At 47.0% G+C, this 16,644-nt stretch overlaps 1 protein-coding gene across 2 annotated transcripts in view; it reads right to left on the reverse strand.

The window, feature by feature from the left end:
* The window catches only part of RCC2 (regulator of chromosome condensation 2), a 613,770-nt gene that overhangs the window by 266,462 nt on the left and 330,664 nt on the right, over positions 1 to 16,644 (reverse strand). For both annotated transcript variants that reach the window (XM_069611136.1, XM_069611137.1), the window contains exon 7: positions 9,723 to 9,837. In XM_069611136.1, coding sequence (XP_069467237.1) covers positions 9,723 to 9,837 — 115 coding nt within the window. The remainder of the gene's footprint in view (positions 1 to 9,722; positions 9,838 to 16,644) is intronic.

The following is a 16,644-nucleotide window of genomic DNA, read 5'->3' on the forward strand; positions in this document are numbered from 1 at the left end:
GCAGAGAGTGATGCATTGAACAATTCATCTAGAAATAGTGGACTTTGAAACTGCATCCCCTTCTCTTCCTGCTGCCACCGAGACGAAGAACTGATTAGTCTTCCTCAGTGGTTTGGTTCTTTCCATGTAGAACATGACCGCTCTGCGCACATCTAGTGTGTGCAGAGCTTTTTCTCCCAAGTTGGAAGGATTGTGAAAGAACGTTGGCAGTGCTATAGACTGGTTTACGTGGAATTTCGAGATGAATTTCGGAGCAAACCTTGGGTACGTGCGTAGAACCACCTTATCTCTGAACTGTAACAAAGCGGTCTAGAACAGAAAGAGCCTGTAGTTCACTTACTCTCCTGATGGAGGTGATGGCTATTAAAAAAGCAGTCTTAAGAGTGAGGTTTTTAAGAGATGCTTTGTGCATGGGTTCGAATGGTGAGCCCATGAGTCTGGTAAGTACCACGTTAAGGTCCCATCCGGGAGCTGGGTCAGCTATCGGGGGGTGTATTCTCTTTACTCCCTCCATGAAGGCCTTTATAACAGGGATCTTCCACCACGACACCTTGAGTTGGGAAGTGGTGTATGCAGAAAGTGCCGCTAGGTGGACTTTAATGGAATTGAACACTAGACCTGAATCCAATAAGTGGGTCAGGTATAGAACAATATGTGTGGGAGAGCAGTCAATCGGGTTGATGCTTTTTCCTCTGCACCAGATGACAAATCTCTTCCACTTGCTAGAATAGCAGTGGCGAGTGTTAGGTTTTCTGGCTTCCCTGAGGATGTCCATGCATCTCTGCGGGAGCTGTAGATGTCCGAATTCTATGATCTCAGGAGCCAAGCTGCTAAGTTCATGTTCTGGGGGCATGGATGTAGAGTCCTGCCCTTCTCTTGTGACAGCATGTTGTACGGGCAGGGGAGTTTCACTGGGGGAGATAGAGACATCTCCATCAAGTGAGCGAACCATGGCTGTCGGGCCCACATTGGGACCACCAGTATCATGGTCACTTGTTCCTGGTGCATCTTGTGCACCACCTTGTTGAGAAGGGGAGTCGGGGGGAAAAGCGTAAACAAATTTCCCTGACCATTGCATCGACAGACCGTTCCCCTTGGATTGGTTCTGGGGGTACCTGGAGGCGTAACTTAGGCATTGTGAGTTCTCCAGGGTTGCGAACAGGTCTATTTCTGGGAATCCCCATTGTGTGAAGACGTCGAAGACGATGTCTTCGTGCAGTCGCCATTCATACTCTTCAGGCAGGGGGAAATCTCTGCTGAGTTTGTCTGCCAGCAGATTGAGTTCCCCTGGTACATGTTGTGACAGTAGAAACATGTTTTGTCTGAGAGCCCACTTCCATATATTTTGGGCCAGTTTGGACAGTCCTGGAGAGTGGGTGCCCCCCTGCTTGTTGATGTAGTACATGGCTGTGGTGCTGTTTGTAAGGACCAACACAGTCTTGCCTTGTAGGTGTTCCTGGAAGGCTTTTAGCGCCTTGAACACAGCTAGTAGCTCCAGTAGATTTATGTGTTTGGATGCTACGTTCGGAGTCCACACTCCGTGAGCAGTCTGATGGGATAGGTGAGCCCCCCATCCTGTGAGGGATGCGTCTGTGGTTAGAGTGGCTTCCGCCGCGGGTGTGGCAAAGGGTTTCCCTCTTTCCAGGTTTTCCTTTGTCCACCACCGTAGCAAGAGAACCAAGGCCTGCAAGACCACCACTAGATCGTCCCATAGTCCGCTGGCCTGACACCACTGGCTGTTGAGCCACTCTTGCATAGGGCGCATGCACAGGCGCGCGTGAGGTACCAAATAAATACACGACGCCATCATGCCTAGCAAGCGCATTGCTTTGCGTACCGTCACCTCTCGACCGGTCACATATTGAGGGATCTGAAACAGCATGTTTTGGACCCTCTCGTTGGAGGGGAAGACGAGGCCGTCCTTTGTTTGAATTGGAGCCCCTAGGAATTGTTTGATTTGGCTGGGGTCTAGGCTGGACTTCTTTTCGTTGATGGAGAAGCCCAACTGGAACAAAAGGTCTACAGTCTTTTGGGTATTGGAGAAGCATGTTTCGTAAGAATCCCCTGTTATGAGCCAGTCGTCGAGGTAAGGGTAAACTGGGATGGACAACCTGCGCAGGTGGGCCGCTGCCACTGCCAGTACCTTCGTGAATACCCTTGGTGCTGATGCTATGCCGAAGGGTAGCACTCTGAACTGGTAGTGTTTGCCCTCTATCATGAACCTGAGGTATCTTCTGTGCGCTGGCAACATTAAAATATGAAAGTATGCATCTTTCATGTCCAATGTTGTCATGTAATCTCCCTGTGATAGCAGTGGGATCACTTCCTGTAAGGTCACCATACGAAACTTCTGGGGTTTGATAAACTTGTTCGCTGGGTGCAGATCTAATGCAGGGCGCATGGTTAGATCCTTTTTGGGTACAAGGAAGTACACTGAATAAATACCTTCCGTTACCCGAGATAGAGGCACGACCTCTATGGCTCCTTTTTCCAGCAGTTGTTGTACTTCTTGGAGAAGGATGGCAAGGTGTTCGGGTGTCATGCGTCGTCCCCTCGGGGGTCTGTATGTTGGGGAACTGTTGAATTCGATGCAGTATCCGTGGGCTACGGTGGAAAGTACCCAGCGGTCTGACGTTATTCCCTCCCATGCTGGAAGAAAGGATGTTATCCGGCCCCCGACCGGTGTTGCATGGGAGGGGACGCGAATCTTCGCGTCACTTGGTGGTGTTGGGGGCTTGGGAGCCTCTGGGGGCGGACCCCCGACCTCTTCCTTTGCCCCGGCGCTGGCCGCTTTGGCTGTACTGGCCACTATTGGTCTGGTAATTGGTGGCAGGGTACTGTTGCTGCTGATTCTGCTGTTGGCGTTGGCCACGAAAAAAGCGTTTGTTGCCATAGCCTCGTCTGGTAGTGGGCTTAGAGATCTGGTCAAGAGTTTTGATAGTATCGAACTCTTTTTTAGCCATCTCCAGAGCCTCATCCACCGCTTTCCCAAAGAGGTTCGAGTCTTCAACATGTTTATTTATTAAAGACGCCTGCGTCTCCGGTTTGAACCCTGGGTTGCGCAGCCATACATGGCGTTTTAGGAGTATTCCCTGAACCAGGGAACGTCCCGCTGTCTCTGCAGCATCCAGAGAGTTCTTTACAATACTCTGGTTGACCTGGGTTCCTTCGCCAATAGTTGATAGCAGGCGTGTACGTAGTGGTTCCGGCGCTTCTTCGGCGTCTTTGCGCAGTTTGGCCCACTGCGCATCCGCGTAGCTAGCTAGCAAAGAATTGTTGTTCGCAATTCTTGCCGAAAAGGCAGCCGAGGATGCGACTCTCTTTGCAAGGGCATATAACCTCTTGCCCTCCTCGTCAGGTGGTGCCTCGCTGGTGGACAGCGGCACCCCTGCCCTCTTCCTTGTATTAGTAACTACAAGGGAATCCGGAATGGAATGTCCCCTGATGTACAGCGGGTCTGAGGGTGGAGTGAAAAGTTTTTCAATTCTTGGATTAACTCCTCTGATTAGTGCGGGTGTGGATAGCGAAGGGATGATTCTTCTCTTTACTGAAGCGAGGAGGGGAATGGTCTGGCTGACCGGGGGTTTCTCCTTAATTACTCTTTCCACAAAGTCTATTTCAGGAGAGATCTCCCCAGAGTCCAGATCGAAATGTGCTGCTGCTCTGCGCAACAGGGCATTGAATGTGGGCTGATCGTCAATGGGAGACGTGTTTCTAACAGGTGAATTGTCAGGAGGATTTAGGTTCAGGACATCAGTGACCGAATATATTGATGGGGATTGCCGATGAGAAGGTCCTTCTGGATTTCTCCGAAGCCTTCTCCTACCATGTCTGGGCTGTCTTCCAGACCTTCCTCCTGGTTCTGTCCCTCTTCATCGTCCACAAATTCATCCTCCTCCTCCAAGTATTGTTCCTCACCAGTGAGGTCATACACGTTATGGACGTCTGAGGCTGTGTCCTGCTGGGGATTGACTAGTCTCGGATATTTGGCCCTGGGGTCCTCCTGAGGCCCTTCTCTTGTTCTCTTGGGAGTGGGAGGGTTCTGGGTCTTCATAAACCTCTCCATTCTCTCCATGCAGAGATGGAGCCTTTCCATGGTTTCATGGGGTACCCCTGAGCGGTCTAGCGGGGCAAAATTAGTGTCATCTAGCTGAAAACGGCTCGACCTCTCCCATAATGTCGAGGAAAGTGTCCCGTCGCCTTCCGAAAAGCCTTCTGGTGTGCCGGGGGTCCCCCCGACTGAAGGGTGTAGTCCCTGTCTTTCTTTGGGCTTTTTCAGCATGTCTTTCGACCTCTGCGTAGCGCTCGACGTGTCTTTCGGCGTACGCTTCTGGGCGTCGGCTACAACAATCCTCGCCAAGCTCTCTGCGACTCGTTTGTCAGCGGAGGGCTGTGGTTTCGACGTTACGGGTGTCGATCGTTCTACGGCGGCGTGCGCTCTCTGCTGGTGCGCGCCGGCCGATGGTTTGGGGGCGGCGCCCTTATTTGCCGAAAGCCCAGTCGCTGGTCGCGGCTGCGAGAGGGGCTTCGAACCTGAACGGTCCGAGGAGGCCGCCGGTGGAACCTGCGTCTCCTTGGGCGCTGATGCTTTCTTCATCTTCGACGAAGAGCCATGGGTTGTGTGCTTATGTGTGGTATCGTGTGCGTCGGTGTCGCCGGGGTGTTCATCCCCATAAGCAGGGCGTGAGCCGAGCCCGTCGGGGCAAGGGACAGACGACAAAGAGCGCGAGCGCTCTTTAGAGGGGTCTATGACTTCCGTAGCAGAGGTCGTGTTATCACGTTCCTCGTCACTGTCGGTGGTAGCAGCGGCGGGTGAAGAATCGGCCTTCGACATAGCGTAGGCCGCCCACCTTTTGACCCTACGGTCTTTTAGAGTCTTTGGCTTAAGAAGCCGACAAGCCGTGCAACCCTCCTCTTTGTGATCGAGGGGCAAGCAGCGGTTACACCGTGAATGCTTGTCCTTCCAAGTAAACTTGCCCTTGCACAGCGGGCAAAACCTAAAGGGTGTCCTCTCCATAGCCGAGGCAATAAATCGTGATAACGACCCCAAGGGAAAGGAAGGGGAAAAGGAAAGGCATTCTCAGAAAAGAACCAGAGATGTCCCACGACCCCACTCTCCCTACTGTATTTGGCCTGCGAGGCCAGGCCACGTGTTCGGCAACGCCGAAGGATCTCCTCCGCTCGTTCCCTCCGTCGAAGATCTTGCTCGGCGGAGACAGCTTCACAACTGCATCGAGGGAGGGATCGATATGTTATATATTAAATAGGAAAACGACCAAAGGTCGAGGAGATGGAATCTGCAATGTCTCTCGAGGAGCTCCGCGTAAAGGCGACCAGTAACTGGGCGGAAAAAAACAATCAGAGGGACCTCGACGCGTGAGGGATTGTGGGTACAACGCACGTCACTATAGGGATAGTATTTCAGACACGCCTTGTCGACGTCCCTTTTCGACTACGAAAAACAAAATGCAATACTCCGCAGTGACCACTGGTTGTCGGACCTATGCACAGCATGTGATTCTAAGCAGATTAACAAACATCAGAATCTTTGTTTTGAACCCGGTTTCTCTTTTGGTTTTGGAGTCTGGCAAACTCCATGGGCATCTTTTTGTATTGTTACACACAGCACCCGCAGTGCAGTGTCACAGAAAAATCCTTTGGATTGCAGCTAAGGTTTAAATACCTTCTCTTTGATAAACTACTGTTTCCATGAGTAGTAAAGTGAAATTGACTTTACACACCTTTTTCTCTTTGGAGGGGTTACTTGGCATCCCCTTTATCTACTTTCTCATGTAACATTCCCTTTCTACAATTAATGGCTGGTGGCAGTGGTTTACTTTTCCGTATCATTGTGCATTTTATACCGCAGGCTGCATTCGCAGCTGCAGTATTGCATCCTTGCGTGCCCATTATGTCAAAATGGCCCCGGTCATCTTTTTTCACCATTTCTTGTTGGAAAGGTCCTTCTTGAGATTTACTCTACGTGCCAAACCAGGTTTGGTTCCTTTGGTCTTTGGCGGGATTCACAGTTGAATCCAGTCTCTGGCTCCAGCGTGTCTGGCAGGGCAGGAAGCAAAGGAGGTCCCTGTAACTCCCTGTGCTTAGTATCCTTGGTTACAGGAATGCACCCAAAAGTGATTGGCTGGCTGTGTTAAACAGACTTACATGCAGTACCCTCTCGGACCACCAGAAACAATTAGGACGACAGGTGTAAGCAAGACCAACCTTTGGTATAAGTATGTACCACACAGTTTGTTGGTAGCGAGCTGAGCAGACAGGCTCATCTCAAGAATAAATGTGAGCAGTACAAGTAGTTACACAAAGGACTTTCAATCACAGTGGTTCAAGTAGACAATTATACTCAAGGTTTCTTGGTAAAACATTGATTAATTTATTTACACAATCATTTATAAAACATTTCACTAGAAGAAGGCAACTTAAGATTATAGACAAATACACTTCAATACGAAACTAAGTTTTTGAGACAGTTTGAGCTCCCCTGAAAAAGGAGCCAAATGGCAGTTAAGTTACTTAGCAGTGAGTAAAAAGGACAAAAGTAAGTAGAATGTATTATATATACTTTCTAGGCAGTGCAAATAAGTTCAGTTCACCAGAATAGTTCAATTCAAGTCAATAGGCTAGGCCAAAGTCAATGGGCTAGTGTTCTGGATAGGAAAGAGCAGTTCTGGTATCAAGCGGTAAAGTCTTTGCAAAAGTGGTCAGAAGTAGTTTATGCAAAAAAGGATCATTTGTGGAGCCACAAGCTGATTAGGCCTGCAAGTTGGGAAAGTTTCACGAACGGCGGGATTGGCTTTCTCCCAATTGGGGCGGCACAGTACCTTTGTATGAAGAAAACAAATGTTGCTGAAGTCGTGGTTCCTGGCAGTTCCTGCACATGTTGCTGTTCCCAAGCCTCAGTCGTGGGGACAAGAGGGAGGACGTCGGGGGACTCCTGCACTGCACAGGATCGTTGAAGAAAGCAAACAAAATGGAGTCGGAGTTCCAGTAGCTGTAGATTCGAGAACACAAACTGGTGTCCCTCTCCCTGGTTAATCCTAACCAGCCTTGAGAACGGTATTCAGGTGTTTTAGGAGTTGATTGGTCCCACCAACTTAAAGAAAGAAGCCGTCGTTTAAGGAGTTTCTGTTGAGTGGAGTTTGGCAATTCGGACCTGCAGCAGGGCTTCACCGGGCAAACCAACGGTCCAGTGGTTGCAGCAGCCGTTCTCTTCCAGCTCGTCTTCGGTTCTCTTTTTCCAGTAGCCGTCTCTGCATTCCAGTCCCGGAGACTCACCTTTTAAACAGTTTTCTCCCTTTCATTCCAGCCTATCCAAACACATGAAAGAGTGCAAAAGGCGGCACACTCTTTCCAGGAAAAAAATCAAGTCCTCAAAATCCAGCAAAGTTGATGGTGGTTTCTAAGGTGAACGGAATTAGCACATTTCTAAGAATTCTCCCCAACAGGCTGCCCTTGGAGGACAGTCACCCTGCTGTACGAGTAACAGCTAGGCTGCAAATGAATGGGAGAGACTTGCATAAAATGTGAGATCTTTTGCAAGGAAGGCAGAGTTGACCACTGGACGAAGGGACCGAAGAAGAAGCTGGAAGAGAAGCTTGCTGCACCCTCCTGGACCCTGGGTTTGCCCAGTGAAGCCCTGCTGCAGTGCTGAAGGTCTGAATTTCTAATCGGCTAGAGAAGCCTGGAACAGACTACTTCACCCCTGGGGTTGGTGGGACCAATCGATCCCAAGACAAACTCAACTGAAACCCCTCTCTGGTGGCTGTACTTCCATAGCTGCTGCAGGAACTGAGTGCCAGGGAACAGGAACACCAGAATCGAGTGCATCTTTAAGTTGAAACCGAGCTCCAGGAAGATCCTCCGGACTCCAACGAAGAAGGCTGACCAAGCCTGAGCCACCTCAACAGAGTGCTGGACCCCAGAAGCAAGGAAAGTCCACAAGGTGTCCAAAAACCGCGGTGGAACTATTCACGAGAAGCTGACACCGTGAAGTGCTGCTGTTCTGAATTGCGGCCATTAATATCGCTGACCTTCAAACTGGAGTGCAGGAGTCCCCAGACGTCCTCCCTCTGTCCCCACGATGGAAGCCCAGGAACAAAAGGATCTGCAGGAAATTCAAAAACAGAAGCCAGCTGGAACCATTTGTTCAAACCTAAGGAACTGTGAACTAAGAGGTACTTACCTCGTGTTGTGCATAGCTTGCTTGCTCTCAGTGGAGACTTGCATTTGCTACCCTTTACAGAGTTTCTTGCAGCTTTGCCCTTCAAAAGCCACCCAGCTTGTGGCCCAACAGGGATCTTTTTACAACAGAACTTTTTTACATTGTGCAAGATGTTTGTGCTATCTTCAAGAAGTGCCTCCGTTCCACACGACTTTGCTCAATTGACATTGGCTGTCCTGGCACCCTGCAGACTCTTACCCTCTAACTTTGTGATTATCTGTCCCTCCAAAACATCATACATACCTTACTTGTATAGCTGGGAAAGGGATCACCTAAATTTCGTTGGGGGATGCTAAAATAACCTGTTTGAGAAACATGTTAACCATCGTTTCCTTCCCTAACCTTTTCCTTTTTGCCATAACCTCAGTCTAAGCACAAAAGTGATATATTAATGTCCACAGTGTCTTAACTATTGAAGTCATCTCAGGGTGTCGGAAGTATCTGTGTGACATCCCAAAAGGGTATCTACTTACTTAACTAAACAAGTTTATTTATGAAGTGTATTTAAGTGTTGCATATTGCATCCCCCCTTTCTAAAGAAGGCTTATTTTAAAACGGACTTAAATTAATAAATAATTATTATAATCAAGAAACCTTGAGTAGAAGTGTTATTTGAATACCAGTCACTGAATCTCTAGGTTATACCCCTACAGCTCACATCGACCCCTCTTCAAATACGCATGGCTGCTCACTCTACCAACTTGTGTAGTGATGGCTATTTTTCAACCAAAGGATGGGTTAGCCATTGCCAAGAGGAAAAGGCTGGTGTAGTCTACCACAGGGCTACTACATACAATCTTGCCCAACACCATACAAGGTTTTCACTGAGACTCAAGAGTAAAGATTGGTAGATAGTATCATTACACTTCCATTAATTTCTAAGGTAAAGTATGGCTTGCCCTAGACCAAAGAAAGCAGTTCTCTACGTTGTCACCACAGAAATTTCACAGCGATATTTTATTCAACTGCATTTTTGCCGCAGAACACCCGAGTGGTGGTGGTGGCGGGTGAGGGGAGGGGGCAGAGTAGACAACCCACCCTCCCCCCAACCCAAAATTCGTTACCCAAACCAGTTTGTCTGCATTCTGCATCAAAGATTTGGTAAAATAAAGAACATTTCTGCGTTCGTAAGACTGGATACTAGGAAAGTGAAACATATAAACTCCAATGGCGCATGCATTTTCCAAAGCCCTAAATTTGGCTCCAAGAGTTAACATTTAATTGATTAATAAATCCGAGAAGGTTCAATGTTGAAGCTACGGTTATAGGTTTATTCTGTATTTCAAATGTAACATTCAGCGTGGACAGCAACTTCATAAACTTTCAGTAGAGAGGGAAGGCATCTGTTCTCTGAGGGTTGGGGAGACTGATTGGGGCAAAGGAACGGACTATATATAGGGCATCCAACACCAGAAAACGTTGATGGCTATTTTTCTTCTAGCACAACATCAAGCAGAAAGCATACACCAAGTAATGGTCTTACCAAGCTGTCCAAACTCTGGGCACCCAAATGAGTACAGGTTGCCCTTGCAGTCAACCAACATGCTGAACTCTGCTCCACAAGCTACTTTGGTGATGGGTTGCCCATTGTACAGGATCTAGAAGAGGACGGAAAAGAATTATCAGTTTTTTTATTTCAATTCACCACATTCTTCAAAACACAAAGATGTTCAATACAAATATTGAGGGACGAGGGCCTGCAAATATGCAATACAAATGAAAATAATGCCTGTGTAGCTTGTGTTAGGGAGAATTCTCAGAAATTTGCTAATTCCCTCCACCTTAGAGACCCCCAGCAACTTTGCTGGATTTTGAGGACTTTTTAACCTGGAGAGAGTAAGACCCTTTTTCCCCCACTCTTGTGTATTTTAATGTGATTCTTTGTACTCCGTTTCTTTTGGTTGAGGGGTCTGACAAACTCCATAGGCATCATCGTTTACATTGTGTCACACAGCACCTTCAGTGCAGTGATGCAGGGAAGTCTTTCAGATTTCCCAAAGGTTTAAATACCTCCTCTTGGATAAACTACTGTTTCCAAGAAAAGTGAAGTGAAATGGACTACTTACACTTGTAACTTTCTAGACCCAGCACACACTATCTTACCATAGGGCGCTGGAGGGGTTAATTAGTATCACCTTTGTCTAGCTTCTCATGTAACATTTCTATGTTACCCTTTCCTCGATGACTGGCTGGTGGCAGTGGTTTACTTTTAACTACCGTGGTGTGCATTTACCGCGGGCGGAGCTGCAGTAAAGCACCCAAGGGTGCCATTTTTGTCAAAATGGCCCGGTCCTTTTTCGCCATTTCTTTGTGGAAAGGTCCTTCTTGAGATTTACTCTGCGTGCCAAATCAGGTTTGGTCCCATTATTCGCTTTGCCTTTGGCGGGATTCAACAGAGAAGCCTGCCTCTGGCACCAGGGTGTCTGGGGTGGGCAGGAAGTGAGGGAGGTGCCCGAAACTCCCTGTGCTTAGTCTCCTAGGAGACCCAAATGTGCTCTGTAGTGATTGGCCGGCTGCCTGCCCGGCAAGGACAGCAACCCTGCTGGGTGACTAACAGCTAGGCTGGAATGAATGGGAGAGAACTGAGTAAAAGGTCAGGCTTTTGGCTTGGATGGCAGTCGACCACTGGACGAAGGAACCGAAGAAGAACTGAAGAGGACACCTGCTGCAACTCCTGGACTGTTTGCCCGGTGAAGCCCTGCTGCTGTGCTGAAACTCCAAATTCATATCGACAGAGAAGCCCCTGCAAGGACGGCTTCTCCCCTTGAGTTGGTGGGACCAATCAACTCCAAAGTAAGCCACCTGGACTCTTGGAGCTGGTTGCTTTTCCACGGAGTTGCTGCTGGAAACCGAATAGCCAGGGAGAGGAACACCAGATTATGAGCATTGCTTTTAAGTTGGCCAAGAGCTCCTGGAAGATCCTCCAGACTCCCAAGAAGCAGGACGGACCGAGCCTGAGCCCCCAACAGAGTGTGGGACCCCAGAAGCAAGGAAAGTCCATCTCGACAGCCAGAAACTGCAGTGTTGCGAGCGGTGACCGTCCCATTGCAGTGCAGGAGTCCCCAGAGGTCCTCCCTCTTGTCCCCACGACTGAGGCCCAGGAACAGCGAGATCTGCAGAGCTGCACAGAAGTCATCTGCTTAACTTTTTCTTCAATACAAAGGTAATGTAAAGTCTGAGAGTATTTACCTCTTACTTTAGAGTTGCTTGCATCTTCTATTACTCACAAGTCTAATCAGTTTGTAGCCCTACATTTGATTATTCTTTTCTTCAAAGACTTCTGAAACATTGTGCAAAGACTTTTCTTCTTACCTACCAGAGGTGCTTCATTATATATAAGACTTTTGCCCATTGACTTTGGCCTAGCCTGTTATACTGAATGGCTCTGCTGTGGGGATCCAAAAGTATTTGCCTTCTTAAGAATATTTGTGGTCCCTTGTTTGTTCTAATAACCTTTTCCTTTTACCAACCTCTAACATTATTCTAAATGCAAACAGTAAGATATTAATGTCCCCAGCACCCTAGCTACTGGAGTCACCCGAGGGTGTAGGCTGTGTGTGGGCCATCTCAAAAGGGTCTTCACTGATTTTAGAATATTAAGAGTGTGTGTTTTGAAGTGTATTTGAGTGTTACTTTTATATTGCTCCTTCTGAAGAAGGTTTACTCTGATAAATTAATAATTGTATATTCAAGAAATCTTGTGTGCAAGTGTTTAATTGACTACTTGTCACTGAATCTCTGTAACTCCCCTACAGCTCACATTGACCCCTCTTGAGATAAACCTGGCTGCTCAACACACTACCAAATTGTGCAGAACAAGCTTATACCAAAGGTTGGGTTTCCTATTACCTGTAGTCAGACTTGTTGTAGTGCACCGTAAGGGTACTGCAAACAAACTTTGCCTAACAGGCCTTCCCATAGTTCACAGGACCAAAGTTTCCGAATAGTTGAGACTTCTTCCGGAAACTTTGTGCGTGCCACAAATAACTTGAATGCACAAGTTACATCATGCGAGTGCACAGTCCTTTCAGCCTGCGACTGAGGTTTCGGAAAGAACACCGGCAACACTAAAGGCTTATTGAAGTGGAATTCCGACAGAACCTTCAGAAAGATGGAGGGTTGCATCTGCAGCACCACCCTTGTGTCATAAATAGTCAGATAAGGCGAACTTGAGGGGCCTAATGCATAGGCTCGAAGGCCCCCCACCAACCCCCCACCCCTCATGAGCCTCGTCAGTACCACGTTGAATTCACACGACGGGGCATGAGCCTCCACCGGCGGGAACGATCGAAACAGTCCTTTCAGGAACGACGAGACGGTGGGTCAAAAGAGAAGACCGTCCTGTAGACCTGGTGTAGCGGGAGATAGCCACCAGATGCACAATAGAGGCATGCGCCAGCCCCTCCTTGGCCCAAGGACAAATACAGAAGAATCTGCAGAGCCGTGACCCTCAGAGGGTTGCTCTTCTGTGAGTGGCACCACATAGCGAAACGCTTCCACTTGTGCCCGTAGCAGAGGCAAGGACCTCCATGCAGTCCGCCGGTAACTCGTCGTTAGGCATGATTGTTTGCAGTACCCTTTGGGAGACTACACCAACCCTGTCCTCCGGGCAATAGGTAACCCAACCTTTGGTATAAGTCTGCACTACACCGGTTGGTAGTGTGGCTGAGCAGCCAGGCTTATCTCAAGAGGGGTCAATGTGAGCAGTAGGGTTTTTACACAAAGATTCACAGTGACAAGTATTCAAATAAACTCTTACACTCAAAGTTTCTTGATTAAACCATTATAAATTTAATAGTCAGTTGAATAAGCCTTCTTCAGAAGGCAGCAATATATATGTAACAAAAATACACTTAAAAAATACAGTCTTCAGTTTCTCTAAATCAGCAAGTACTCATTTGGAATGACACAGATGGTTCCTACACCCTGAGGTGACTAAATAACTAGGACACTGTTGACTTTAATATATCACGGGTACCAGAGCTCCAGATAAGATTCTGTGGTGGGAGTATTGTATGCATGCTTTTTCAAACGAGAGAGTAAATGCAATATCAAGAGAGTAAAAATGAGTTTTCTCCTCTGCAAGAGTAAAACGTATCCAACACATACTATCAAATAATATATTTTAAAGTGCAATATGCAGGTGCTTGCTGACTGTGAAAAGTGCTTTGGAGATTCGGAAAAGGGAAAAAAAACGTTCGTTTTTTATTTGTGGAACTAACCTGCACTGCGAGCTGTGAGGGGGCTCTTGCAGGTGCTGGCACTAAAAACGCTGTGCTGAGGAGGCGGGGCTAGGGCCTGCCACGTGATCCAGCACGTGATCCACCTCAGCCTTTAAACCCTTTGCCATCCGCCCGAGCGGCGTGCTTGCTGACTGTGAAAAGTGCTTTGGAGATTCGGAAAAAGGAAAAAAACGTTCGTTTTTTATTTGTGGAACTAACCTGCACTGCGAGCTGTGAGGGGGCTCTTGCAGGTGCTGGCACTAAAAACGCTGTGCTGAGGAGGCGGGGCTAGGGCCTGCCACGTGATCCAGCACGTGATCCACCTCAGCCTTTAAACCCTTTGCCATCCGCCCGAGCGGCGTGCTTGCTGACTGTGAAAAGTGCTTTGGAGATTCGGAAAAAGGAAAAAAACGTTCGTTTTTTATTTGTGGAACTAACCTGCACTGCGAGCTGTGAGGGGGCTCTTGCAGGTGCTGGCACTAAAAACGCTGTGCTGAGGAGGCGGGGCTAGGGCCTGCCACGTGATCCAGCCCGTGATCCACCTCAGCCTTTAAACCCTTTGCCATCCGCCCGAGCGGCGTGCTTGCTGACTGTGAAAAGTGCTTTGGAGATTCGGAAAAGGGAAAAAAACGTTCGCTTTTTATTTGTGGAACTAACCTGCACTGCGAGCTGTGAGGGGGCTCTTGCAGGTGCTGGCACTAAAAACGCTGTGCTGAGGAGGCGGGGCTAGGGCCTGCCATGTGATCCAGCACATGATCCACCTCAGCCTTTAAACCCTTTGCCATCCGCCCGAGCGGCGTGCTTGCTGACTGTGAAAAGTGCTTTGGAGATTCGGAAAAGGGAAAAAAACGTTCGCTTTTTATTTGTGGAACTAACCTGCACTGCGAGCTGTGAGGGGGCTCTTGCAGGTGCTGGCACTAAAAACGCTGTGCTGAGGAGGCGGGGCTAGGGCCTGCCACGTGATCCAGCACGTGATCCACCTAAGCCTTTAAACCCTTTGCCATCCACCCTCGCGGCGTTAAGCCCGTTAGGGGTAAAGGGCGTCGGCTGTTATACGGCTGTTGGACGTGCTGTGGAGTGTGAAAAATAAACTATTAACACCCAGGAACCGAAGTAAGCCAACCACACCTCTACAGGCTAATACTCTTTCATTACCTGGTGGGGGGGAGAGTCGGACTAAGGCCGCTCCTCAAGCTGTCGGGCGTTCCCTTTCCGGGTGGGTTCTTTCCACCAACAGTTTGACATCTTATTGATCTGGATTGAATTTATTATTTCTCATACAACGCTTTGGACATTTTCTAATATGTTATGTGATTTTAACTTATAACCTAAAAGTTGTATTTAATTGTTAACACTTGCTTTTTAATTGTTTACCTATCAATTGATGGTATCGGCTGCCCAGTATTGCGAAAGATTTTTCCTCTCCCCAGTTTTATATATTATAAACAGACGCAGTACACTTTGGGTATAGGTATACTTAAGGCCTTGTTATAGTAGGACTGATTTAATATTTTACTTGTTGGTTTTTATGGTGACGTGACTCTTTAAGGATAAATGATATATAATATTATTATTAACTTCTTCTAGTTCTTTTTATACTACGCCTGTACATACCTATTACTTGGTGCTACACTAATATGGCCCCAAGTACACGATCTAAAAAGGGGAAGAATAATATACCTGCACCAAATACCAAACTAGCCACTCAGAAGCCTGGTAATGGGGGAAAATCTAAGAAGGGTGTTAAGAATGAAACTACTGGTGATGGTAAAGGTGTATTAGACCAACCAAAAATACTCAGTTTTTTAACCATTAAGGAAAACGTAATGGTATCTGATAAAATACAATCTCTCCCATCTCCCACTAATAGCTCCATGATAGATAATAATTCACTATTGACATTAGTACATAACTTTAGGCGACAATCTATGGGAACAGGTACTAATTTGGAAATTTCTGTGGTTGAAGATACCGATATGAATAACAAAATTGGGTCCAACTTGTCAGCTTCCCCAGACTTGAATATATTTGCTCAAGGAGAAGAGGACTCACATTCGTGTGATGAGTCATTTAACTCTAGGGGAAACCACTTTGAAAGTGATGATAAAAGCAATAGAAGTAGGGGGTGTGAAAACTCACTTATATCAGGTGAGAAATTAGACGCCCTAACTACTATGATGGATGTCCTCTTGACCATCTGCACCAAATTGCTTAACGAACATAGTGATATAAAATCAATGGTATTACAGAATATTGATAATACTAGATCACTTGGGATTATGATAGAGGAATACTGTGGTAATGACTTTAACAAGGAGAAAAGACATACCATGGAGCCAAATCAGGTTTTAGGAGATCTGAGTGAGTTGGTTATGGCGGTGGAAAAAGAAATTGAGAATATTATGACACCGACTAATACTACCCATATGGAACAACTCAACCTCAGGGATAACCTGGTTGAAGAGATTAATAGTGTGAGTGAGATAGAAATAAGGGTAGCCCAAGGCTCTAAGAGGCGCACTAGGCGAAATAGGAAAAATAAGAAAGCACCTCGTAAAAGGATGGTGATGGCCAAGACTAAAGTGAATAAAATTATGAAAAGAAACTCCATGTCTCTTGCTAACACCGCCCCATTAGACTCGGAATGTGTAGAAGTAGGGAACCACTATGAAATCATGGAACATCAAAAGAAGTTGGATGAAAGGAAAAAAGTGGCAATTAAAAGTACGGGCCTAGAAAATTGGCTAAAGGGGAAGGACGATATTATTGAGGAAAGTGAACTAGAGGATACGGTACCCATTGAAAATAACTTTAAATATGTTGAAATCCCATATAATAGTAATATTGGGCCCCTTACCAAAAGGGAGAAGGAAATTTATTCCAAAGAGATGGAACGACTGGCCATGCACAGTAAGCAAAAAACAAGTAGGGTAAATATTGTGGGAACAAATGAAGAATCCCTACTTATAGTGGGGAAAAGTGTTAAAATTATAGAAAAATCCTCGACAGATGAAAGCCCTTTTCTTAACCGGGCCTGGCTACTTAATAAATTATCACATATTTCGCAGCTTCAAAATATTAATTCAGGGGATATTGAAACTATTATCCTACCTGAATATGGAAGCTGGGAAAATTGGGTTATTGTCCAATTTAGATCTGCGGTTTTTGTGGACCTCATAAGAG

The sequence above is a fragment of the Ambystoma mexicanum genome, chromosome 8, assembly GCF_040938575.1.
Source record: "Ambystoma mexicanum isolate Mex_15411 chromosome 8, UKY_AmexF1_1, whole genome shotgun sequence".
Classification (NCBI taxonomy): Eukaryota; Metazoa; Chordata; class Amphibia; order Caudata; family Ambystomatidae; genus Ambystoma; species Ambystoma mexicanum.